General features: G+C 40.1%; 2 protein-coding genes across 2 annotated transcripts in view; one reads left to right on the forward strand and one right to left on the reverse strand.

Moving 5' to 3' along the window:
- Nucleotides 1-38: 38 nt before the first annotated feature.
- LOC306746169 (solute carrier family 4 member 11-like) lies at nucleotides 39-22,633 on the forward strand (the record flags this gene model as incomplete). The annotated part of the gene is made up of 20 exons (XM_079229041.1): nucleotides 39-99; nucleotides 9,905-9,955; nucleotides 10,710-10,805; nucleotides 11,616-11,659; nucleotides 11,903-12,122; nucleotides 12,240-12,321; nucleotides 12,545-12,668; nucleotides 13,022-13,231; nucleotides 15,034-15,118; nucleotides 15,265-15,390; nucleotides 15,477-15,590; nucleotides 15,905-16,037; nucleotides 16,335-16,408; nucleotides 17,275-17,518; nucleotides 18,559-18,665; nucleotides 18,995-19,160; nucleotides 19,326-19,499; nucleotides 20,306-20,501; nucleotides 21,087-21,256; nucleotides 21,531-22,633. 20 exons carry the CDS (start codon nucleotides 39-41, stop codon nucleotides 21,595-21,597), a joined length of 2,544 nt encoding a protein of 847 aa, XP_079085167.1. The 3' UTR covers nucleotides 21,598-22,633.
- Nucleotides 22,634-23,376: 743 nt separating this feature from the next.
- Nucleotides 23,377-25,498, reverse strand: part of LOC306745489 (ecto-NOX disulfide-thiol exchanger 2-like) — a gene marked incomplete at both ends in the record, with an annotated part of 43,402 nt that continues 41,280 nt past the window's right edge. The window contains one exon of the mRNA XM_079228289.1: nucleotides 23,377-23,508. Within this exon, the coding sequence (XP_079084415.1) occupies nucleotides 23,377-23,508 (132 nt within the window). The remainder of the gene's footprint in view (nucleotides 23,509-25,498) is intronic.

Genomic DNA, 25,498 nt, shown 5'->3' on the forward strand with positions numbered 1-25,498 from the left:
TCACAGACTTTTGGCTGCACTGCAAGAGACCCGGGTTGATGAAGAACAAAAAGGAGACAGAGGAGATGCCAGGAGTCACTGTGAATCAATTCTCTGAAGGTAAGTGTCCGAAAGCTGAATCGAAATCAGACCTGAGTTATAATGCTATCTGTGAATGATCTGTAGTGTTTGTTCTTTGCCATGTGCTTTGAGCATCAGATGGGAGGATTGTACTACAAAAGGGAAGGTTTGGCTTGTTTTCACTCATATAAGTATATTCAAGAGAATATCAATCATTGCGTTGTCGTTGGGGACCGGTCTGCGAACTATATTCATTATTAGTAATACATTTAATTTAAGCAAAATAGGTGTCTTGTTAAATAAACCGTGATACACGTGTTCTGCAATAGGAAATATAATGGCCTTGTCATGCATTTTTTTTAATGCATTTTTCATTATGCTTGCTTAAAATGATTTACAGTGAACACAGTCGATAGTAGATGTGATGACCTTTAAGGATGAAGGTCACAGTGTGAGCGCAAAGAGCAGCAGATCAATGTGAATTCAATATGAGATGAACAGAAACAGCACAGTGTTCACGTTGGATTTAAAATCTACTTGTTGCATTATTTCTATGTAGTGTATAACATTTTTTAGGCACACGCTTGAAGTTGAGAAACGCTGATTTGGTGCCAGACAAATGCATACAGGAGTGAGTCATGTCAAACTGACGGATCATACCAGCATCTCCAGTGATTGAGAATAAGAAGGAGCATCAACAGTGTGAGGTTGCATCTCATGATTTAATTTGAGAGATGACGAAGTCAGTTGATGGCTCTTCAGTGTGAATCATAATCTCACTCAAAGTCGTTCCAACATGTGCACTTATTTAATGTTTGACTGCAAAAATGATCACTGGAGGCTTTACTGTGCACTCAGTTACACATTTATAGCTCTCAGTCAGTAAAATCAACAGATTCATTCAGTTGCTAGGGCGCCCATTTCTTGATCATCGGCCACTTTCCAGACTTGCTGCACATTTTATTTGAATATTCATTTGGGCATTATGTTTTGTTGCTTTTTTTTATAACCAACAATGTGAATGTTACGCGTGTGTTTTATGTTTTGAGCTCGTCTATAATACCCCTCAGCTTTTCTTATGTGTGTGTTTCCCTCAGTTGTGGCCCTCAGATGCTCCTGCATGAGTTTGATTAATGTTTCACTGTAGACTAAGCCAAACTCATTGTGCACCTGAAATGAACCCTTTGGCCACAGAACATTAGTTTATTAATGCAGCATGTCTTTGCTCTCCTGGCCTCTTTGCTCGTGATGCTATCGTCACTGTTTGACTTATTGCTACGCCAGCAATGAAAGTCCACAATACATACTGAATGTGCAGAGTATTCTGCATTTATTCTGAATAACAAGTGGTGAAGAAGTTATGTGATCTGATGGTTTTGATCTGATTGTTTAAATATTAATGCGTAGGTAAAAGAAAGTACACACAATATAAAGGTTCCGCTCTGGTGTGTGTAGTCATTTTGGATCAGGCCTTGAACAACAAGAGGCTTTTTAAAGTAAATAAGCAGCCTGTCACATACTGACGCTTTGTTCGACCCCTTGGCGTCCCGTTCTATCACTCTGGGTACGGTCGCAGTATACACACGGCTAATGTTGTGAACTCAACTAAAGCACTTAGTTACCTTTCGGGAAAGCATCACATACAATAATTACATTAACTTAAAACCGGAACAACGCAACAGAAGTACAGAAAACATGCTTGTTAAAATAACTCAACAAGACTTTGGGACACAACACCGCTCTGGTGCTTTTTTGTTTTGTTCTCTGTCTGCTCTAAAGCATTTGCAATCATCCAACCTGTAGATAAAAGCACAACTTTTTTCAGCAAACCATGGTGCACTTTAGAATGAGAAAACTTTAAATGATGTTCAACCTCCCTCTTTCACCAAGAAAAGCCACTTTTATCCAATTTAGACTCTGATGTGACCTTCAGATGAGTATACAAAATGAAACACATAGTTTCTTCTTATTAAATCCTTAACTGAGTCAGATTGCTTTTCGTGCAATGCAGGTTTTTAACAACAGACTGTGCTGCCATCTCATGGCAGTGAAGGTTTAAGGCATGCCTGCTTACCCCGTGGCCCAATTCTCTCACCCCTATAATCAACTATTTTAGTGACATGGTTTTTCCTTGTAGTCTGCCCTGCAACTGCCTATGATGTCAGTTAAAAAAACATGTACATGCTTGAATTAAGGCTTGTAATTACTAGAAAAATAACAAGCAGGGATAATGTGAGTAATTACATCACCAGCTTGTACAAGGACTGAATGCAAAATTATTAGGACATATAGGTAATTTATTTTGTATCTGTTTTGTCGCTTATATTAACGTTCAACCCTAGAAAATACATTGATCCCCCTAATTGTCAGATAAAAACCCAGCTTTACAATTCCTCCTACATGCGCCCGAGTCAAAATAAATCAATGGAGTGTGTCCCTTCAGGCTGAGCTGAGCATTCCTGAGTCAAAAACAACGTCTGCGTAAACAAGTGACTTGTGTCACGTTGCCTCCATCAGTTCTGCTTTATTCAGTCAAATCAACTCTAATGAGAATTTCCAGGACAGCCATTCAGTCTGCTGTTTGTCTCTCCTGCTTCAGAGGGAAAACAGAACAAATGATATATAATTCTGTTTTCAGCATGTCGTGCATCATGTTTATTCACATTACATTACAATGCGCGTATCAACTGAAAGGCCATTTATCCTTCTAGCTGGAAGTAATACATTAATACAAATATTCTGATGGAAACACTTAACTACAAAGTTCCCTGAGTAGATTTAAATGGATGAATGAATGAAGAAGAAATCAGGAAGTAACAGTTGATGAATGAATAACTCTGAATCAAGAACTATGTAATACACAAGAACTATGTAATACACAATAATAATATAATAATAACACACATGCTACACAATATGGTAAGTTGAATTAACTCTGAATCAAGAACTATGTAATACACAATAATAATATAATAATAACACACATGCTAAATATTATGGTAAATTTAATTATTAATTTCAGATCTATATTGACTTACTTATTGAACCATGAACACCACGTAGTTGTTCTGATCTGACCACTTGACACATTCATAATGATTTAACATGTGTATATTGCTTCAGTTTCTACTTTAAGATTGTTACCAAATTGTGTGTCAATAGATCCATTCTGCTATTCCACTATTAATGTTAAATCAATGACAGCAGACAAAGTAATATTCCCCTTCATCTGTGAGAACCATGATCACCTGTGGAGTAATCTGATACCTTTTTCAAAGTCCTAGGTAACCGGTCAGACACTGAGTTTATAGTTTAACAGTAGCTCTGTTTGTGTTTGTTATTGCATCTGGTTTTAGCTGCTTTACAGTCTATCTTTCATAAAAGTCTAGTAGATGTACCATGTAGAGTTTTGGACCACAAGTAGCGCCATGAAGCAACGCTTTAAGATGTTCTAGTTTCTTGATGTTCATGCACACACAGCGCACTACATAGTTCTTCAGGCGGTCTCATGCAATCCCGCTGGTTGACAATAGGTGGCAGTAGCCTGCCATGCAACGCAGCAACGTGCCAACATAGGCAAGACAGAAGAACACTGCAAGCTAATGTAAACAATGTAGGTTTTAGGTGCTTCCAACAGAAAATCTGCTCTGGTAATGTGTCGTAAGGTAGGAAATATATTCAACAAGCTTACAAGCCCAGAGGACACACATGATACACTATGTCTGGGTAAGATAGTGTGGCTGGTGGAGCTGGTGACAGAGCGTTTTTAGTGCTTGAACACTACAACATAGTTCACATTGGTAAATGTAACGTGAAATATCTATTATTTTGTATTTCTTAATCGTGTTGTTAACAGCACTATATGTAGAAAAATGGTTTTAAAGTTTTTTTTTAAAGGAGGTGCATTTGCTGAAAGTAACATTTTATACAAACAGAAACATGTCATCTAAAAGTAACAATAAAATAGCGTTATAAAAACTCTACACATGGATTTTGTTAATTAAGTGATATCAAAATCCCTTCTTTAAAGTTTGCTGGCTGGCTTTACTCACCAATATATCCTTAAAGAGAGTTAAAACATATCACACAACCACATGGTAATTCCCCCCATGTTCTGCGCAGAATCGATCGGCGGCGATCGGTGCGCAATGCATGCCGGTTAAATTTGTGTCCGACTTGCTTCCGACTTGCTCTGACGTCATGCACACGTGGTCAACGATACTCTTACGAGATCAAGTCGCCGTCGATTTCAGTCAGCCGCCGCAGTTGCTTTCCAACGACTGCGTTCAGAGAGCTGATTGGCTCTTAGATCTGACAGCAAACACGTGTTGTAGAAAATCCTTATTTTATGTGTAGTTGGAGTACTTAACGCTGGATTATTGACTATTAGTCTCATGTTTGATCTAAACACATTTCTTGTGTGGTTGTTAATACAAAATCATATTTATACAACACACATCAAAACTACTAGTAATGTATTTCACAGGCAGACATAAAAAGACCAAAGGATGCAGCTACACACACATTTCTACATTAATATATATTTACCAACACATATGAATAAATCCAAATGTGATCTGTAAACTACAAGTAGACAAAAGTTCGGAACTAACAGGAAGTCAGTTTTTCTGTGACTTCCTGTGTCTACTTTGAAGGCAGCTGAAAACTGTCCGACTTGATTGCAGTTTATTGTCAACGCCTCCTGCTGCGGCCGCCTGCTTTCGTCTGGATTCCAGGCGAGGCGCAGCTCTAACGAACGAGCCTACTGTCACCCTTTGAATGAATTCCCTGCCCTCCAGAAAACCTTCAAATAAAACATGAAACCGACATATTTGTATCCAACCAGCCCTCATAGGACCCCCTAACTTATCCAAACATCAAGGCCCCAAATATGAATGAACCAACATGAAAAAGAAAAAGTTGGAGTCATTTTAAATGATCTAACTAACTTTGAACTGACATATTTTCATAAACAGGACATTTGTTCGGTCATTAAGCAGAATGCATTGTGTTTCAAAAGAAGCTTTAAATACAAAAGCACTGAAATAAAGCCAAGTGTGCACAAAGTCAAATCAGAAGAATTAGAGCCAGACATCTCCAATACCAGAGCACAAAATCTACTTGTGTATTAGGTTCCAGTGCATACGCACAAGGACCCAGCAGAAAAAAACACGCCTCTGACCCTCCCTACTCTACTTCCTTCCCTCCCACTTCCTCCCTTAAACCCATGTGCTGCTGGAGAGAGGTTTGTGTGAGTGAGAGAGTGTGTGAATGAAAGATACTGAGAGGGGATCACAGGGGAGTTCAGGGTGTTTGGGAGAAGAGAGAAGGATGATGGGTTGACCTTTGGAAAACATCTTAAAGACCTGGAGAACATGGAAGCCAAAAAGGTCCTCCATTTTGTGCCATCTGGTGAGTTTTACAAGGGGTGGAGTAGGGTGAGAAGGTCTTTCATGCAGTGCAACCTGAGCCAACTGTGTCAAACACGTGGAGAAACCCTCTCCATAGTGTGTGTGTGTGTGTGTGTGTGTGTGTGTGTGTGTGTGTGTGTGTGTGTGTACTTACATAATCTAGAAAACAGTGTATTAGGCTGTGTATGCCATGTGTAGTGTACATAGACAATCATTTCATAACTCTTCTATTGTCTTCTATTTGCCTGCTTCTTTGGGTGCTATGCTAATTCCTCTGTATTTATACTGTTGATATTACAACCAGATGATATGAACACGTTGCTTTTACAGTCAGGAAAGACAACAGGAAGTGGGTCAATATTTACAGTATGGCAATAAATGGCACATTTGTCTGTCATAGAAGGTTTTTTACAGCAGACCTGCTGTTTCAACACTCCTACAGCATCACACGAGCGAAGGGAATCGATCCAGAAGTGTACTTCAATTGATTTAAACTACTTATTTGGTTAAAATGTCTGTTGCCATGCTGTTTGATGCTGCTACAGTGTCATATAATCCACCCTCCCAGTTGGCTTCTTTTCTTTTGTCATGCCACACAGGCCACACACACGCTCCATAACAAGTATTCAATGGAAAAGGTGCTATTTTGATCAACTGATCCAGTAAACATTAATGGGCCCAGCTTCTCCAATGGGAGGATTTGGATTTTCTTTGTCTTATGTGACACCCAACCAGCGGTTATCAGACGTAGCCATGAAAGAATGTTTCACATTTCTATTAGTCAATGATTTGAGAAGATACTTTGTAGATTATTTAATGGTACAAAGTAGTTTAGTACCAGCCCTCCAACAAGGAAACAGGTATTTTCTGTGCAGTGCCATCAAAGGGTTAAAAAGTCCTACTTGTAGTTTCTTGTACTTGTTCTCAGGTCAAGGATTAAGAAGATTATCTTGCAGAAAAATGCCTTAATATTCTAATCTGGCCTTCTCACTTATACTAAAGACATTCTCTGGTTAACATTGATGATAATGTGATACAATTGGGATTTAAAAATATATTGTATCAAACCTCCGGCATCACTATCATTTGCTACTATTATCTTCAGACTTACAACCGGTTTGCAGGATTTATGTCATCCACGATTAACTTTTCAACTAAAAACACTTCAGACTCAAAGAGGATTAATGCCATACGTCTCACAGACTTCTTTGATGTCAAAGAAATAAACCTCTTCAGTTGTGTACTTTGGTTAGTGAAGCACAACTGGTGCTAAACCGTGGTGGTGAACCAAACATTAAGTCGTCTTCATCGTCGGCCTCTGAGGTGTTGAAGTGGAATGAGCTGTAGTTCCTCCTTCCTGTTGTTTGCTTTATTTCAATATGATTGTGTACATTGTGACCTACAGAGTACACACTACACTGCCCGCACCAACTGCACTCAAATTATGTTTTACTACCGAGCACAACATTGACAAGCAGACCTTCGTATGAAGTCAAAGACCGGCACACTTACGAACGCAGAGTCCCATCTGCCTCGATGGTTTGACCTTGTGTAGTTCAGCACAGAGTTCTCAGTTTGGCAGCTCTTGTTTCACAGACCCAACAATGATTCCTCAAGGTCATTGTCTCGATAGCAAGATGGCAGGGATTAATAAAAGGTACATAAGGCAGTCTGGTTTGTCCAGTGAGATTGGGAAATTACAGACATCAAATCATTGGTATGAAGTGCTGGTTTAGGTTGTCAGAGGAAGAAGACTCCAATTTTAGATTTAAAACTTCTGAGGAAAGAAGCATGGACGAACTAGTGGTTGAAAAAAACAAAATCATGAATACGTTCATATTTGTGTTTATTAAAATCACGGAACCATGAATGAATAAACGTGTGTTCAGTATTTTTAAACGAAGGTGAAACCGCAGTCAGGACTTCTTTACTTGAGTGATGTGTGTTTCTGACACATTTGAATAAAGTCGCATTAATCCGCATTGTAAGATCAAGAAGAAGAGGATGAGGGCTAAGTGAATACATTGTCATGTGTACCGGTAGTGATAATCGTAGTACATTTACAAATTAAATATTGATATCATGTTAAGACTATGATTATGATGATAATGTCAAAGTAATCCAGAGCCTCTGATCCATTATATTGCTCTGCTAGCTGTTACGACCCAAGAACAGCTGTTTTATATGATGGGTGGGCTCAGCTAGTCGCCCCAAATCACGATCAATTACTCTACATTTCAACATGAGTTGGGGTCAAAGGATTAGAATTTAGGAAAATATATATATTTTTTTATATACATCACAAAATATCAGCAAAACATGTGTTGCAAAAGTCCACAAACAGGATCAGAAGACTATTTTAAGAAGCCATGTCAATGTCAAAGGCTTGACTTACAGTTCTGTCCCCGGACTGCACACTAAGCACGAGGAAGTCGGCGTGCCCGCCAACAGGAAACCCACAAGCATGAGCCGTCGTAACACAGGCCTGCAGGAACACGGAACTTTAAAGTAGCAGTCTGTACTGACTGAACAATGACGAACAGAAAGAGAAAAAAACAATCAGGTGAAATGTCTCCTGTCAATCTTTAGTTTTGCAGCACAAATTTCTTTCATGTCTTCACACAAATGTCACTGTTGGAGCTGATGAGAAACTGTTTATTAATGTTGAGTGGAAGTCACTCTCCACTCTTGATCATGCTGATGAGATATAGTGCAGAGTATTAACAATAAACTTGACCTTTTATCTTTATGAGGCGAGCCCGTAAAGGTCAGACTAAATCATCCTCTGGTACAAACGGCTCTCTGCAGGAGCTGCGCGGCCCCCTGTTGTCTCTGCAGACTCCTGTGAAGTGGAGGAGACCTGGGAATGTTCTGTGTAATGTGCTTTGAGATATAGCCTTGCTCGGGAGCCCCTTGGAGCCAATCACTGCCTGAGGCAAGGGAAAGCTCATCCGTACAGCTACAGCGGCGTCCCACAGACACATGACCGCTTAATACAAACATCAGACACAGCTGGCGTCAGATTTTGGTTGTAACTGATAACGAAGGGGTCTTTGTTCAGTTTCTCAGCATGCGCTGTTTTTCACTTTCCTCTTTAACCGACATCTACTTTCTATCTCCGTAATTAATATAACTTGTCACGCTATTTAAAGGTCTGAGTGTGCGTCACACTGGCAATAAGGATTCAACAAGATCAGATATTTAAAATGTCTGTGTGTGCGATGGGAGCAGCTGAAAAGGTGGAGGCCTGCTGGTGAGCGCAGATTGTTTTTGTGAAGTGAGATTTGGTTCACACAGGGGAGTCAACCTGGAGCGCAGTTTCACACAGTATTATCACCATGTGTTGGTCAGTTTGTTTCTGAAAAAAATAATTGGTCTGCAACGATGATGCTATAAGATTTAATATGTTATGGTGTTGATTTATTAAGGTTCCGATCATGAACCCTTAATGTTCCTATTTTGAGTCTGGTCAAGACTTTTGTTGCATTGCGTTCCCCGTCTCTCTCTCTCTCCTTATTTCCTGCCATTTCTTTATGGTGGCTCTTGACTCGGGGCATTATATATATATATATATAATATATATATATACATACATACATACATACATACATACATACATACATACATACAATGTGTGTTGTCTGCAATCCTCAGAAACCTTTGACGAGACACAAAAGAAATAGATTTTCTATAAGTCATAAAACAATGTTGGAATAGTACTCCATCATGGTCTAAATGCTGTTAAAGACTTCTTCATATTGCCAGAGTAAAAAAAGTGGTAACTGGAGCTCTGGTAACACATTGTATAAAGATGACATAGGGGTGGAAAAAATATTTGGTTTCTGTATTAAATCTTGATGCGGCAATAATCAATATTTTAATATTAAAGGGCAGCTTTGAAATTGGTCCAGTAGTGAGGGAGAGCGCTGCAGACGGCGGTCTCATCATATCAAGTAATTCCTCACCCTCAGTGTTTGAGGTGCTTGTTTTTGCCACTGACAGGCTTGGATTGTTATTTCAAGTGGAAAAGACTCTACAGAGGAAAAATAACACAACCTCTGCTCAACACCAGACAGCTGACTGACAAAGTTAGCTTCTAGCTGGTGAACATAGCGGAGCATTTAGCAGCTAAAGAGTCAGATGTTTCTAAAACTAAAAGAGTAAATAATGGACTTAAAGTCATCGGGTTGCTGAAAACACATCTTTAAATGAATTAATATGTTGCACCAAATCAACTTGATGTGTTGATTAACATCTGTTTGATAATATAAGGGGATAATAAGTCAACATTTTATATTTCATATGACTCTAATTACGATTGCAAATCAATACAAACAATAATTTGTTTGAAACATTTTAATATATATATTATTATTAATACTTTATAATAAAAACTGAGCATGAAGTATTAATATTTGTCTTTTCTCCTACAGAGGCATCATCCAACAGGGGATCCAAGAATGGATATGTTTTCCAAGAGATGGGTGCGTAGCTGCAGTAATATATGTTATGATGTACTTTGAGTGCTTGTCCCAGCATGTCCTGCTCTTTTATGTTCACAATATGATTTGCTTTGCCAGCACAGAGAAAGTAATTCAGTTTATTTTTCCTTCAGGATACGAAAGAGAATACAGAAAGTTTTTGCATGTACATTTATTGCAACAGCTATTTATGCTAATGCCAATACTGCTCACTGATGACCCATTTCACAAGCTGGTGAGCGCAGCCGCTGGCGAGGTTAATTCATGGGTAAATAATGAGGCAGATGATCTCTGAGTCAGTGATGGGAAGTGGGAAGAACCATAGCTCAAATCTTTGCTCATGAAGGGTTAGGGTTAATTTTCTAATTCTTTGTGGCTGTTTCTTTCTCCCCTCATAAAAGCTTATGTTCGAGATGCCATATTAGTCTTCTATACCATTAAGGAATTTACGAGGGGCTGCTATTGTTATATTGCTGCATGTCTGGTTTAAGTTTTTTTCTTTTATTGGGTCTGTCTCTCTCTCTCTTGCTATGTGCTCGTCAACAGATGGCAGAGGGGTGGAAGGGAAACATAAATTGTCCCTGAGTGGACACATTGCTAATGGGCCCGGTGTTGCATCTTAACCCTGTGTCAAAGAACAGTTTTATCTCACTGTTCGGTTCATCTACTAAATGTCCTTTATTATTACTCAATTGCTAATTGAATTTACTGAGACTTGTCTGGACTCGACTGTGATCACTTATGTTTTATCCAACAGCGCTGCAGGATGGGGAACAGGAGGATTGTGGGCAAGATTCACCCGCCACTAACAAGGATCACATCCATGACAAAGCGATCCAGATCAGTGCTTCAGGTTTGTGCGTGTTTAAATAAGGAAGCAGTTTAGTCTGTTGTGTGATTTGTTCTAAGATTAAAAATGAAAGAGAACAAATGCCTCCATTATTCAACAGTACAGCTTAATAGCTCATCTCAGTGCCGGGATGTTAACATTGTGTCCTATTCTTGAGAATGATAAGACATAGGAATATGTGTGCCAGCTGTGATTCCCCGAGTCATAATACCTAAGACAAAGTTGCTCCATATTAACTTGTAGGAGCTATTTACTAATATTATAAGTTATTTGTAATCACAAGTAGTATTGTTTAATTATAGTTGTTTACATAGTCTTTAGATTTGTTTGTTAGTTGGGTAATGTTGTGGGCACCTGGGGTACATAAACGAGTAGGCGGGTACAGGACAGGGATGCACCTGGGTAGGCTCATGAATTTTTACCAGCACGTCACCAGATCAGATCAGGTCAGCACGGAGAGGCAGCATGGGGCGTGTGTTTGTTTATTTGTTTGTTTGATTGTTTTAAGTTACAATAAATAGCAGTAAAACCGGACTCCCGCATGAACCCTGCATTATTTTTGGCTGCGTCATTAACTAAACCTACGGGGCATCAGTGGCTTTTTGATTTTAGTTTATTTTCTTTGATTTATATTTATTTTATTTTACTCACGGGACAAATGGCCACCACAAACTATTAATACCACGATGTTATAGTTATTTCCTAGAATAACTTTAGAAAAATCCAAGAATCATTCGCAGTGCATCAGAGCAAAGGTTTGCAGTTGACGGCTGAGAAAATGTGTACGATTTATGATTTTGCTTTTGTTTGCAGACCCTGAATATCCTGGGTTTGGGCTTTTGAACACAACAAGAAAAGTAAGATTTGCTCTTCCAACTGTCCCATTTTAAAGCTAAAATTCCCAATTGTCGGCTCACGCTTGATGTTTTAAAACTAACTGAGAACTAAGTTGAAGCAGTGAGCTGGAAGCAAATATTTGAATTTACCTGCTATGTTTGCGACATACAGTCAGCAAAATCAGAAAATGAACCTTTGACCTATTTGCACTATGACATTATGACATCATCAATAAAATTCCCCTTGTCCTTGGCTCACACTAGTATGTGAAGCCAATGAACTTCCAGGAGGAAGTGCGCGCCCACAGAGACCTGGACAGCTTCCTGGGCCAGGCAAGCATCCTCTTGGATGAGAGAGCTGCCACTCTGGACGAAGTCCTGAGGCGAATGCTGACTCAGGTGGAGGACGGCCACGGGAGCTGTGATGCCGACGAGGTCATGAACTCGTTGTTCACGGACGCAGGAGGAAAGGAGACGGGTAACGGTGGGTAAAACATATTAGAGGCAATTTGAGATGAAGTGTTTGCCTCAGAGGATGCTGGACACATCGACGTTAAAGCATTTGTTGTCCGCTCATTGAAATGTTCTCGTGCTCCCGCAGTTCACCTCCTGTCAGAGATCATTCAGGGCGTGACCGCAACTTCCACTGGCATCCATTACCAGCAGTCCTGGCTTTGTATTCTGTGAGTTCATCTGCAGTACTACTAGTGTGACTAATTCCTCCAGCCTCAGCGAATGTTGTGGATAGTTGCTGAGCCTGTACAGGGACAACAACAGCAAAATCTTTTCGTTTGAATTTTGGTTCCAATAGTGGCACTCTAATTTACACCTGCCAATACAGAATTCTGCACAATCAATCATTTCCACATCACTGATCAAAAATATATTATTTTCCTATCAATTCAGCTCCAATGTGAGGAGCCTGCAGAGGCGTCATGTCTGCATCGCCCGCCTGGAGAGGCCGCAGAACTGGGGAGTCAACTGCTGCGAGGCCCGATACGTCATCCTCATCCTGGCCCCTCCTCGAACGGTGAGGGCCCGTTCTCAGTTCTTCTCTTCAAAACTTGTTCTTTCTGAGCAATCTGGTGGCTTGCTGCAATTATTTTTGATAATATATTCATGGGAAACTGATACTTTATTGTTATTTTCCAGCCTAATTAGCTGCATTCAGAGAAGCCGCATAGATTTGGTTTGACGTTTGAATCTGGCTGCTGACCTTTTTTAAATGTCGAATATATCCTTATTCTTTAGGTCACACTAAGCAAAAAATAGCACCAAATGTTAGAAGATAGTCCGTCTATGGGATTATGAAACTCAAAAGGTGTGTTGAAGTTGTTATTAAGGGTCACATTTAAAAATAAACTTTCTCTGCATCCTTTTCAGAAAAGCACCAAGACGGCCATTGAGCTCGGAAGAACGTTTGCCACAATGTTCTCGGACATTTCCTTCAGACAGAAGCTTCTGGAGGCCAAGACCCAGGAGGATTTTAAGCAGGAGCTGGTTTACCAGCGGCAGCAGCTCTCCGTAGTGACTGAGAAGTCGCCCGTAGAGGAAGTGGAGGACTCAGATCCACGCAGAGGGAAAGCACTTCAGGTGTGAAAGAAGAGCGAAGCAGGAGATGTGAAACCGACAGGGACGTGTTGGCCTTGTGCTGCAATCAGTGCAGAAAGAAATAATTGAAATAATAAGATAAACTGACAAACATGGATTATGGATGTTGCATAATTTTAGAACAATGCAGCCAGAAAAAAAGTTAATTTACAACAATCCGGACACATAGCCATAACCGACAATAAGTTGTTACTCATAAAACTAACATTTATATTCTCTGCAGACTGCTTCCCCTCGCGTTTTACAGTAAAGTAAAGTAGTTGAGCCAGATTATCTGATTATGCTGTTTCCACACTCTATCAGCCAAGCCAGATGAACGAGAAGCAGCTGGGCAACAAACTGAAAAAGATGCCAAGTCTGCCGCGGCTCTGGCAGCAGAATGTGTGCAGCTCCATTTGCTGATAAAGTACTTCATTATGCCCAGTGTTTAAATTTAGAGGAAATGTGTGGGCTCAGCAGGAGGGAGGAGAAGAGGGAACACCCAGATACTGCCTGGAGAGAAAGCACATGGCTGGGTTGTAAAAGAACACAAAACAACAAACAACAGGTTGAGGCTACACCTGATGTCCTGAACGACTTCAAAACTGCATTTAAATGGAGGCTGTTTATGCCAAACCTGCTTTTTTAAGTGTTTTGCAATTACAAAATTGTGTAATAGAAAAAGAAGCAATGACTGACACTCAGGTGTGCCAGGACCTTCAATCTTATACAACTGCATTCTCTATAAGAGATAAATGTATTACACCCATTCAAAGGACCCATTATCCAGCCAGCAAATGGATGTGTTTTTACAAATTCATTTTCTCTGTGTGTGAACAAAACCAAAATCACAAAAGTTTGTGAGAGGCATTGTTCAACGTACAGTCGTGTCCACCAGTAGCTCTGTGGGGATTGGAAGGGTTTAACAAATGCAAGTGCACATTCCTCAGTAGTAGAGGAACAATTCATATCCTTTACTAAAATGTGATATCAGTAAAAGTACCAATATCACACTGTCAAAATATGTCTTGCATTGAACATTTTACAATGTACTTAAAGTATTAAAAGTACTCAATGTATAAAAATGTCCTCTGTGACTGTTATACTAATATATATATATATATATATATATATATATATATATATATATATATATATATATATATATATATATATATATAGAGAGAGAGAGAGAGAGAGAGAGAGAGAGAGAGAGAGAGAGAGAGAGAGAGAGAGAGAGAGAGAGAGAGAGAGAGAGGAGAGAGAGAGGATAGAGAGAGAGAGAGAGGAGAAGAGAGAGAGAGAGAGAGAGAGAGAGGAGAGAGAGAGAGAGAGAGAGAGTTGATAGATAAATAATTAAATGGAAAAATATCACATTTTCCCATTTGTGAAGCTGAAACCATGACATGATGTTGCCTAAAAAAACTACTAAACAATCAAAATGGTTGCAAATGTACTTTTGTCTATTGATTAATAAGTTAATCTATTAATCGTTTAGTTTTATTGTAAAGTAACTATAGCTATCAGATACAAGTAGTGGAGTAAACTCATATTTCGTGGGGTAAAAAGTATAAAGTGGCACAAAAAGTACTTAAGTACAGTTAATGTACTTACTTTCCTGTTATATTACTACTATTTATATCTGAACGGACAGAATGATTTCTCACAATATAAACCACTGTGCATTATTTAAACTGATGAATGTATTATTTATCACGTAATTCATTGTCTAAGTATCAAGTATAGTTCTTGACACTGGACTGACTAAATGTCTAAATGACTAAATTCTGTCTTTTTCTTCACAGTACAAAGATTTCCTTATGTTCGGCAAAGGTGTTTACGACGACCTCCGTCGAAGGCTCCCCCTCTACCCCTCCGACTTCACAGATGGTATGTTCTTGTTATAACTCTTTCTAGGTGGGAACATGTCTAATTAAACTAATTGCCTTTGGTACAAAATCACGAGACGTCTTTGAAGATATCCTCACATTTTGATTGTTGAATATCTTTAATGAGCCTTTAAATAATCCACCAAGGTATGACGGGGAAGGACCGCTGTCTGCTGAAGTATACGACCACGGCCATCTTCCTCTACATTGCTATTCTACTGCCTGCTATCGCATTCGGTTCACTGAACGACGAAAGCACGAGAGGACAGATAGGTACGGACTCCTGTCAACATCCTATAATACTGTCAGCTGTTTATTCGGTAGCATACAAACTAAGGGAAGTTCTGTTGCTTTGACAGATGTTCAGAAGACCATTGTCGGCCAGAGCATCGGAGGAGTGATCTATTCTTTGTTCGCTGGCTCGCCACTCGTCATTCCACTGACCACTGCGCCACTGGCCATCTTCATAAGTGGTGTGTATTGTAGTGTCCTACTGATTGAACAGGTCACATTTTGACACGACAGACTTGTGGTGTGCCATTTGTATTGTACATTTTATGGTGTTTTTTTATTTCAGCAAGTAAGTTACTTTTCTACTCCATGAGCTGCAAAAAAGAACAGAAATACTCTGTACCAGACTGTATATTACATGCAGGAAAATGCATTGTAATTCAAGCTGAATGTCAGCTTCAAACAGCCTTGTTGGTATCCAGGAAACCAGACAGTTAATGTGAACATTTGATCAATTCTAATGCAATAAAATTGTGTCTTTATGTGTGTTTTTCAGTCATCAGGGGAATCTGTGACGACTACGATCTGGACTTCAATGCTTTCTACGCCTGCATCGGCTTATGGAACAGTCTGTTCCTCATCCTCGGAGGCTTGTTCAATGTCAGCATGTTTATGAAACTCTTCAAACGGTGAATACACAACGCCACATTTGTTACTGTGACACATCACAGACAGAAGCCCCATGCTTGTAATATATGTAGCTAGATGTGTGGCCATGCACTGAGGTGAGGTCACTGATAAGTGAGGACGCATCTGTTATGACTTCCTGTTTTCAGACATAATTATGAATTTAGTTAAATTTGCACTCTTGCTATCTGGGCCAACATTTTGCCTTGAATGGACTGTTATGACTGTGTCTTTATACAAAAACATGAATGATCACAACATGATTTTTTTTTTTTTTTTTTACATCTGTTATCTCCCAGTTCAACAGAAGAAGTCATTGCATTGTTCATCTCTATAGCGTTTGTCGGGGATGCGGTGAAAGGCACCGTCAAAAGTAAGTCAAGCCAAGGTCAGACTGCATGAAACATGTTTTGAATGCTTCTCCCTCCACATTGAAGGGGAATGTCTAAACACACGGCATATCATTTGTTAGGGGTAATGTAGCTCAGCAAATGTACATATCCATCATGGTGGAAAAGCAAGCATGAAATCAAAACTGTTTGTTGCGGAAAAAACGACAACTCTATGATGCAAATATAATGTAGTCTCTCACACAGCTTCTATTTATATCTTTTTCACAAGGGTGTGTCACAAGACAGGGAAATAATGGAAGAGCAACTGATGGATTCTTTCCAGCTTTCCTCTTTAAGCCTCAGGCTGTAGTTTTCTATTCAACTATATCAAACTGAGCAGCGCTTGAATACAATGCACCGCTTGATTGTGCTTGAATGGCTGGAAATAAACTGAGAACAAACACATAAGAGGGGAATTGTATCGATAAGTAAATGTGTCTCTATTTTGAGTCTTGTTGTACGGGAGCATGTTGTTCCACTATGATAAAAAAAACATTTGCTCAGTTTCTTATTATAACAAGGAAGTTATTGTCGTTCAAGTTACAATTAAATATAAAATCTAACCTCCTTGAAGATCTCGCAAAAACAACAGCATAGTGGCAGCAATACCTTCACGAAAACAAATCAGAATTCATTTGAAAAAATTACCAAAATGAACAAGCAGACAGGAGAAATCTACACACTTATTTCCACTGACTTTGCCGTTTTAGTCATTTATGCTGTAACAGGTGTAATTTTACATACAAATATTGCCTTCATGTGAAAAGAAAAAGGTTATTACGAGCAATACGCTGCATTAAGTTCGTCATCCTTTTTCACTTTTCGTTCTTTCCCTCTCACTTTCTAGTTTTTCATCACTTTTACCACGGGCCCACTCTGGCGACCACAAACGGCACTTTGGTGCTTCAGCAGCTTAATGAGCTTCTAGAGCAGGTCAAGAACCAGACGACGGACGAGCATCATAATGAGACGGTGACCGTCTTCCTTCCCGAGTCTCTGGTGTTGACAACAAGGGAAAGGCCTGTCCTCTGTCTGCTGCTCATGTTGGGGACTTTGTGGCTGGGTTACGCCCTCTACCTCATCAAGAGGAGGTATGTTGACCTACTTGACCATTTCATCCAATGATATATATATATATATATATATATATACACACACATACACACACAGCAAGAAGTGGCACAACCCTTTATATTGCACTCTGCAATTACACCATTTATTTTGACGGTACAACTACATAGCCACCAGTAAAAGTGACGCCTAACTCTGTAATCGACAGACAGACAGGCAGACTGACGGACAGACACCGGCTTCAGTGACGCTGTGAAAGCGGCAGTTGCGGAAATTTAGGAAAATCCTGTCCAAGATTGGGATCATTTGAAAGGGCCGGCGTTATCAGCTGTAGCTGCTGTCTGAGAGCAGTGCAGAGCGGTGGCTGCGAGCTCACGTGCACCAACATGCACTAAAAGCACACTATGTCAAGAAAGTAAGGAGGAGTTCAGATTATAACACACAGCGGGAGAGCGACTTCTATCTCCGTCAGGTAGACATTACTCCACTGTGTCTTGACAGAGCAAATACTGGAGTTGTTTGCTGCTATAAAATCTATAACTTGCTGTCCAAGTAGAAAAACAAAATACAGCTTGAAATAAGCATGATGGGTCTCCTTTAAATAAACGATCTCCCTACTTTAAATATGAAGTGGCATCAATTGAAGTACCTAAGTACATTACATTTTTGAATCTGTATTTATGCATGGTACTTGAGTAAATATGATTAGTGCCTCTCCACCACTGTAGCTGCATATATTGGCACATATTTATACAGCTGGGAGAGCCTGAAAAAGAGAGAAACAATTAGATCCCAGGAGCCAGTATGTTACAAATAGCAATGCTTTTCACCCTTCAGGTGTAACAGTGTAATACTGGAGGTAGATAAATGGTGTGTATTTCCAAGTCTGACTTCCGTGACATCACCCCTCCCCTCTCCCCCTCCTCAATTTCACTACTTGACCTGGGTTCATTTTCAAGTAACTACTGTAAAATAAATAGTTGTAAAACTTATACGGTAGTATTCATAACATCAGAGTTGCATGATGTTGGAATATGTGTTGCTCCTTTTTGCCCCACAGCCCGTACCTGAATGGCAGAATCAGGGAGGTGGTGTCTGACTGTGCTTTGCCGATCTCTGTGGTGGTGTGCTCCTTCATCGGCTCCTACCTTTTCCTTGATATACAGCGTGAGTACAGATCTCCCACATAAAAGAACTGATAGAAGAGTACCCTTGAGACTTAAAGTCACAATCTTGGCACAGAACACCTCACACTGTTAATAAATCCTCTGTTGGAGGTGTAAAAAAAAAAAAAGAACATATTTGCCTTCAGAGAGCTTTCAAGCCAGTGGGGGTTCTGAATCAATGTGGGTCCCAGACATTGCTGAGAAAACAAAGCTCCCTAGCAGTAAAGCTCACTCTTCAGGCATTTCTAAGTATTATGTCGTCATTGTTTTACTATTTAAACTCTGAGATATTGAATCTGATGTTTTCTATTAATCTTATTCTCCTATTAGTTCCTATGTTCAGTGTCCACGATGGCCCCATCTTCAGGTTCCCTCAATTTGATAAGCTGTCAGGAATGAACACGCTGAGCGCGGTCGGTCTGGGTTTCCTCCTCGCATTGCTCATCTTCATCGACCAGAACATCGTCATCTCACTCACACATGTACCAGAACACAAGTAAGGGGTTTAATGACCGAACCATGACAAGGAATGTAACGTGTTCAGTATATGTGTACGATATGCATGTGCTGCATTATATCTTCCGTATATAGGTTATATTATAATGCTGCAGTCTTTCAAAACCAGTTAATGTGTGTGTGTGTGTGTGTGCGTCTGTACCAGGTTGCTAAAAGGCACAGCGTTCCACTGGGACTTAATGCTGACTGGGTTCATCAACATCCTCATGTCCTGTCTGGGGTTGCCATGGATGCACGCGGCCTTCCCACATTCCTCCCTGCACGCCCGTCAGCTGGCCAAAGTGGAACAGCACGTAGAGAACGGACACCTCTACACGACGTGAGAAAAGTTAAAACAAGGGCATAAATAAAAAGGCAACTGCTTGTCTAAACCTTTTTAGTTTGGAGGTTTTCTAACAGTGGTGTGGGTTCAAACACTGACAAAAACAGTTTGTGATAGATTCTGCATTAATCATATCAAAAGTAATTGTAAAATATTTAAGGGAACCTTGAGATTGTTTGATCAAGAAGAATATAGATACAGATTTTAGTGGGCAAACCCTGAATATTTCCTACTGTTATTCATTCAATAATGTTCTATTGGAGTAGTCTTTTGATGTACTGGGGGGATGTTAATGTACAGCAATAGAAAATAAAAATACAGTAAAACTAGAAAGTTATGAACACAAATAGTAGTAATTAACTTTTAAAAATATAAAAAATGTAAGCTGACCAGTTGATCTTATTTTAACAATGCGATGTTAACATGCATTATATTTGGTGATATACTGCATGTAGATTGGAAATTAATTTCTAATTCCATTCCATTTTTCCCAAGATATTTAAGTCATTTTCATTTCGCTGAAAAACCCCAGAGGGGTACCAAGATGATTAAAGGGATAAGACAGACAAAAAATACATTTAGATTCAGGACATGTTTCTATTTCCTGTGAAATACTGGATACTTTCATCTGTTTCAGGCCCCGAAAGCTAAAATCATTCTTCTGTTGACAATCACACTGAGGCCGTAATGTGAGATTGGGGCTCACAAAAGACGTTAATTAAGAATTGACATGTTCTCTGGTCGGATAAGACGTGTTTATTATTATATTTAAAGCGACCTTTCTCTGCCTTTGTGTCAAACAGTATTGTCAGCGTGAAGGAGACTCGTATAACCTCACTAGTCGCCAACATCCTGATCGGCCTGTCGGCGTTCATGCTGCCCATTCCTCTGCAGTGGATCCCGAAGCCCGTCCTCTACGGCCTCTTCCTCTACATCGCAGCCACTTCGCTTGATGGGAACCAGATGGTGGACCGCATGGCCCTGCTGCTGAAGGAACAGGTGAGCAGGAAGGACGCTGTGATTTGATTGGTTGAACCGTTTGTTTCCCCTGTTTATCCATTAAACTTCACACGGCGGCGGTCCAAAATGGCACCCAGTGGTGGATGTTTGAAAAGTTTAGTATCCAGATATTCAGTGGGCAGGGGAGGTTTTGGGTAAAAGTTACTTCAACTTTTATACCACTCTGATAAAAAGTATCCCGCTCATTGTTCTTGTTTTTAATGAGAAAACATGAAAACAAATTCTAGTTGATGGGTTGCAATGTTATACTTAACATGTCAACTTATGTTGTAACAATAAGAGCTTATTCTGTGTGTCGTTATGCTATAATTATTTATATAATATAACATGGTATCCTGTGACAGCATCAGATCTTTTTGTAGAAACAACAATAATTGGATAATGATAACATGGAAAACCACCAGATTCTTCATTTGTTCTGCAACAAGAGTACTTACTTACATAAACAGTTTGCCTTTACAACTGCAATGGCTTACAGCCAATCCACTTTTTATGTTGGCAAAACAAAATGTGTAATTTGAAAACAGCATTCTAATCACATCACACTCCCTCTGCTTCGTCTAGACCTCCTATCCTCCTACTCACTACATTCGCCGTGTGCCTCAGAGGAAGATCCACTCCTTCACAGCGCTGCAGATGATCCAGCTGATCGTCCTGTGTGCGTTTGGGATGTATCCTCTGCCCTACATGAAGATGGTCTTCCCCCTGATGATGATCCTGCTGGTCCCTGTCAGGTGAGACGACCAACACGGAACGTCTGCATTGAGTTGACATTAGGCTGAGATTCTTGCTGAGCTGTTTTTAAAGGGGCACTCCACATATTTTCCACATGAGGATCAGTTTACTAGTAAAAACAGATGGATAAAGTATTATGTAGCTCTAGAGGGAGCTTTTCTAAAGTCGGAGAAAACAAAAATTGTCTGAATTAATGCTTGGATTTAAATGATTTAGATATTATTTCCATAGAACACATGTAACTGTACGGTATCTCTCTGTGTTTTATCTCAGGATCAGCCTGCTTCCCAGAGTCATCGACGCCAAGTACCTGGACATTATGGACGCCCAGCACATGTAGAACGACAGAGCACGCCCTATGAAAGGATTCACTTTCTCCAGTCGGAGAGAGAGAAACAGACTCGGAACTCAATGGATGTGTTAACAACTAAACGAAATGCATTTGGACTTCAATATGTGGACGCGAGCGCTCTGCTGGAGACTGGACGACCATTTACACCCCCAGAAGCTTTCTCATTATTCATCACACATTTACCCTCAAATGTTAAAACATGCATAATGAAGTGTCACCTCCCATTGACAGTTTTAATCAACACCAATAATGGAAGTCAGATATCACAAGATACGTCCGTTTTCATTCTGAGGAGACATGTAAAGAGATGCGTTGTTATTGTCCGGTGATTTGTTCTGTGCGTAGTATTGTTTGTTCAGATTAAATCAAACCATTGTTACACACAATATATACATATATGTTGCTCGAATATCACACACTTTATTGAGTCGAGAAGACTGAGTTGAAACGCTCTGATTGTTGAATTTCACCAATAGATGGCAGTAGAGGCTCATCTTCAGGATGGTTTGAGATCCGGCTTGGCTTATAATGGAGATATATATATATATATATACTGAAAAAAATAGGCAGATTTATATCGCCCAGTATAAGAAACTAATGACGTGGACAGACATTGCCCAAAATGCACCACTTTCAGAGGTTTTGTGACATTATTTTTTTTAATCTGTTTTAAGCCAACAAACCACCTGATGCTCGACTTTTAAATGCAATCTACTGCCTTTGTTGTGCTCAAAATTGTTTTTCCACCATCAACGCCTCGACCACTTCATCACGAATGTTTTTCAGACATGTATTAACTGTTTGTACCGAGTGCCTTGAATACATTTTCAGGGAAAAACAAGAGGAGGCTCATTTTCACATTGTGCTACAATGAAGCAGGGAACGCAATTATCATCTGTGGGTACGCGCGGCCGCAACTATAATCATGAATGCAGCTGAAGAAAACAGTTGGCTGCAATTCACATTTAGTAATTTGGAATTAAATTGCACAAGAAAATAGCCTGTCTTTGTTCAATAAACCGTATGGATGTCGTCTGAAAGCTAATATGCTTCTTTTTTTGGATTTATATAAAAGAATGTGATCATAACATATCATTTGTTTTAACATTTGCAGCTTTTTAGGGTTTCATTCTGGGCTGGATTACTCTTCTTGCTGATTGCTCTCATTGTCCGTTTGAGAACTATATAGCAGTGTAATTGAACATAGATGTCTAAATAACAAAAAAAAAATCAACCTGATCGCTGCATCCGTCTCGTGTGCACTTTTAAAAACCAACACAGAAAGTAGAAGGAAATATAATAATTTATTTCACATAATTGTACAAACTCAAAAAGTGACAAAAAAGGAGGCCAGAGAGTTTTGAGGTTGAAAGTGGATCCTGACGACCTTCCTGTGTAGCCCTTTAGCCCAGTCTGCCAGTGCGCTGAGCCACCTGTAAACTCCAATACAAGAATCCGACCAATCCTGTGATTCCGCTGAGATTGAGACTTTTACTTCCCATGAGTAAACAAAAAACAAGAGGAGCGAGTGAGAGATGACGCGGCTATCATCATAGAGATCCATCCACTTCTTGGTTGCCATAGAGATGCCGCTAATTGACTAGCCATCACAAAAAAACAGTATATTTATCTCTCCCACCCTTGACTTTGCAGGTGGAGCCCAGCATCTCCGTGAGCGGTGGGCTTCCTCCACATTTCTAGAGCGTCCTCCGTGTACTAGTGCTGACTCGTCTACCTGTGTCGTCTCTTCCGTGACCCACAGACCGGCTACGTGCTCTTGATGCCCTGGAAGCCGCAGAAGTTCCAGCGTTTCTCCAGACTGGCTCCGACGCCGGTCAGCTCCTGTCTGAAGGTGCAGGGCAGCCGAGAGAGAAGAGCCTCCACCTCACCGGTGTTGATCTGCGGACACACACACACACACACACACACACGCGCGCGCGCACACATCTGTCACACAAAACTACTTTCACAAACACAAATGAACACAGGCAATCTCACACATCATCTTACACCTCTGCTCTTCATTTTCATTATGCTTACACTCGGTTCTCACACCTTCACTTAATTCGATGAAAAGGGCAAGCATCAGGACAATATGAGCTACATGTGTGGGCTGAGGCGAAGCCGAGAAGGCCAAGGTGACAGTGGAGACAGAAATCCACTGTTGGAGCTGCTGTAGGCGACCCGCTGTGTCTTGCATTAATAACTAGGTTGTTTGAGTCCGGTGCTGATGTCAGGACGCATTAAGGCCCATCATGGAGATGGGACTGGTGTGACATCACAGACAACGGAGCTGTGTTGTGTGTGGAGCCGGTAGATAAGCAGAGAGGATTGGGCTTGTTGACGGGCAGTCAAGCCAGTGGTATTGACGAAACGCTGTGGGCTGCTTGATGTGCAGAATCAGTGTGGAAACAACTGATACAACAGACAAACAGCCACACACACACTTTAACAAAACACAACACATTCAGGTACAATGCATGCCAAAACACACACATGCATCTACACATACATGTTGCACAATAGTTAGACATAAAGTGCCAGTTTGTTTTTCTTGCAACAAGTTAGATGAGAAGATTGAAATTGTGCAGGCTTAGCATAAAGACTGGACGCGGGGGAAACACTAGCAAGAGTAATAGCTCCAAAAGTAATAACAACCTGATAACGAGCACCTTTAAAGCGTACTAATTCATTTTGTTTAATTCGTGCAAAAACTGAAGAGTAAAAACAATATGCTTACAGATACAAATGTTGGTATCGATCTTCTCATCTAACTCTCAATGCAATAAGCATATTTCTCAAATTGTTGAACTATTCTTGTATTCTTGACATGTTCTGCTCCTTGTATATCGGTCTAAGATTGAGTTGCATTGTTCCAAAACATATATTTAGGATCTAGAACCAAACCATTTGTATATGTTTTCTAATGTTTCCTTTTCCTCTCTGGTTGAAAGTTTCAAGTGTGTTTCACCTGTAACCACAGCTAACAGTGAGCTCACAGTGTACTGACACACCCTGAGTTCACCTTTACGCCACTGCAGCGAGCTGAGAAAGTATGACATTGAAACAAGGTTTTCACCTTACTGTTTATTTCAAGCTTGAAATAAATCTGTCTATGAAATCTAAACCTCTCGTCAAGTAATTTAGCAAAAGAACAAATACCACCAACATTAGCTGCTTACAGCTTTTCAAATGTGAAGATGTTCTGTTTTTCTCTGTTTTGTATGATTGTAAATAAAGTATATTTGGGGTTTGGACTGTTGGTTAAGCAAAACAAGCAATTGGAAGATGTCACTTTGGGCTCTGGGAAATAGTTTAGGGCACTTCCCCCCATTTTTCATATTATTATACTTTGTTGGATGAGTGCCTGGTGAGCAACCAATGACTTGAATTAATAAAATAAAAATAAAACACTGGAACAACATTATATCAACTGCAGTCAGATGCAGTGAAATTGAGCAGCAGGAGGAAATGAGAGCCTATTTCACAATCAAGAACGGTCTTAGAGATTTGGTGACAACAAAGCTCAAAGCTTATAAACCAGGAATCAGTTCAAATGTGTCGCCTTGTTCAGAGGAATCGGGCTGACTAACAGCCTAAACTGGCAGAAGCAGGCCTCAGCAGGCGGGTCGCAGAACATGAATATATTCATCAATAAGTTGTGCGAGTGGGGATGTGTGATAAAATTAGGCAGTGATAACAGCAACACTTCAGAAAGAGAGAGGCTCGAACGAGCAAAGGATTTAGCTACGTATTGAGTTTCTAGTTTTAACGCAGTCTAAAAAGTGGAGAATAATCAATATGTTAACCACAAAGTCAGCAGGGCTTCGTTCTGCGTCGGGAGAAAACACCTAAACCTGCCACCCTGATGCAGGAACATCTGTGGCTT

The sequence above is a fragment of the Taurulus bubalis genome (genome assembly GCF_910589615.1).
Source record: "Taurulus bubalis genome assembly, chromosome: 13".
Taxonomy (NCBI): domain Eukaryota; kingdom Metazoa; phylum Chordata; class Actinopteri; order Perciformes; family Cottidae; genus Taurulus; species Taurulus bubalis.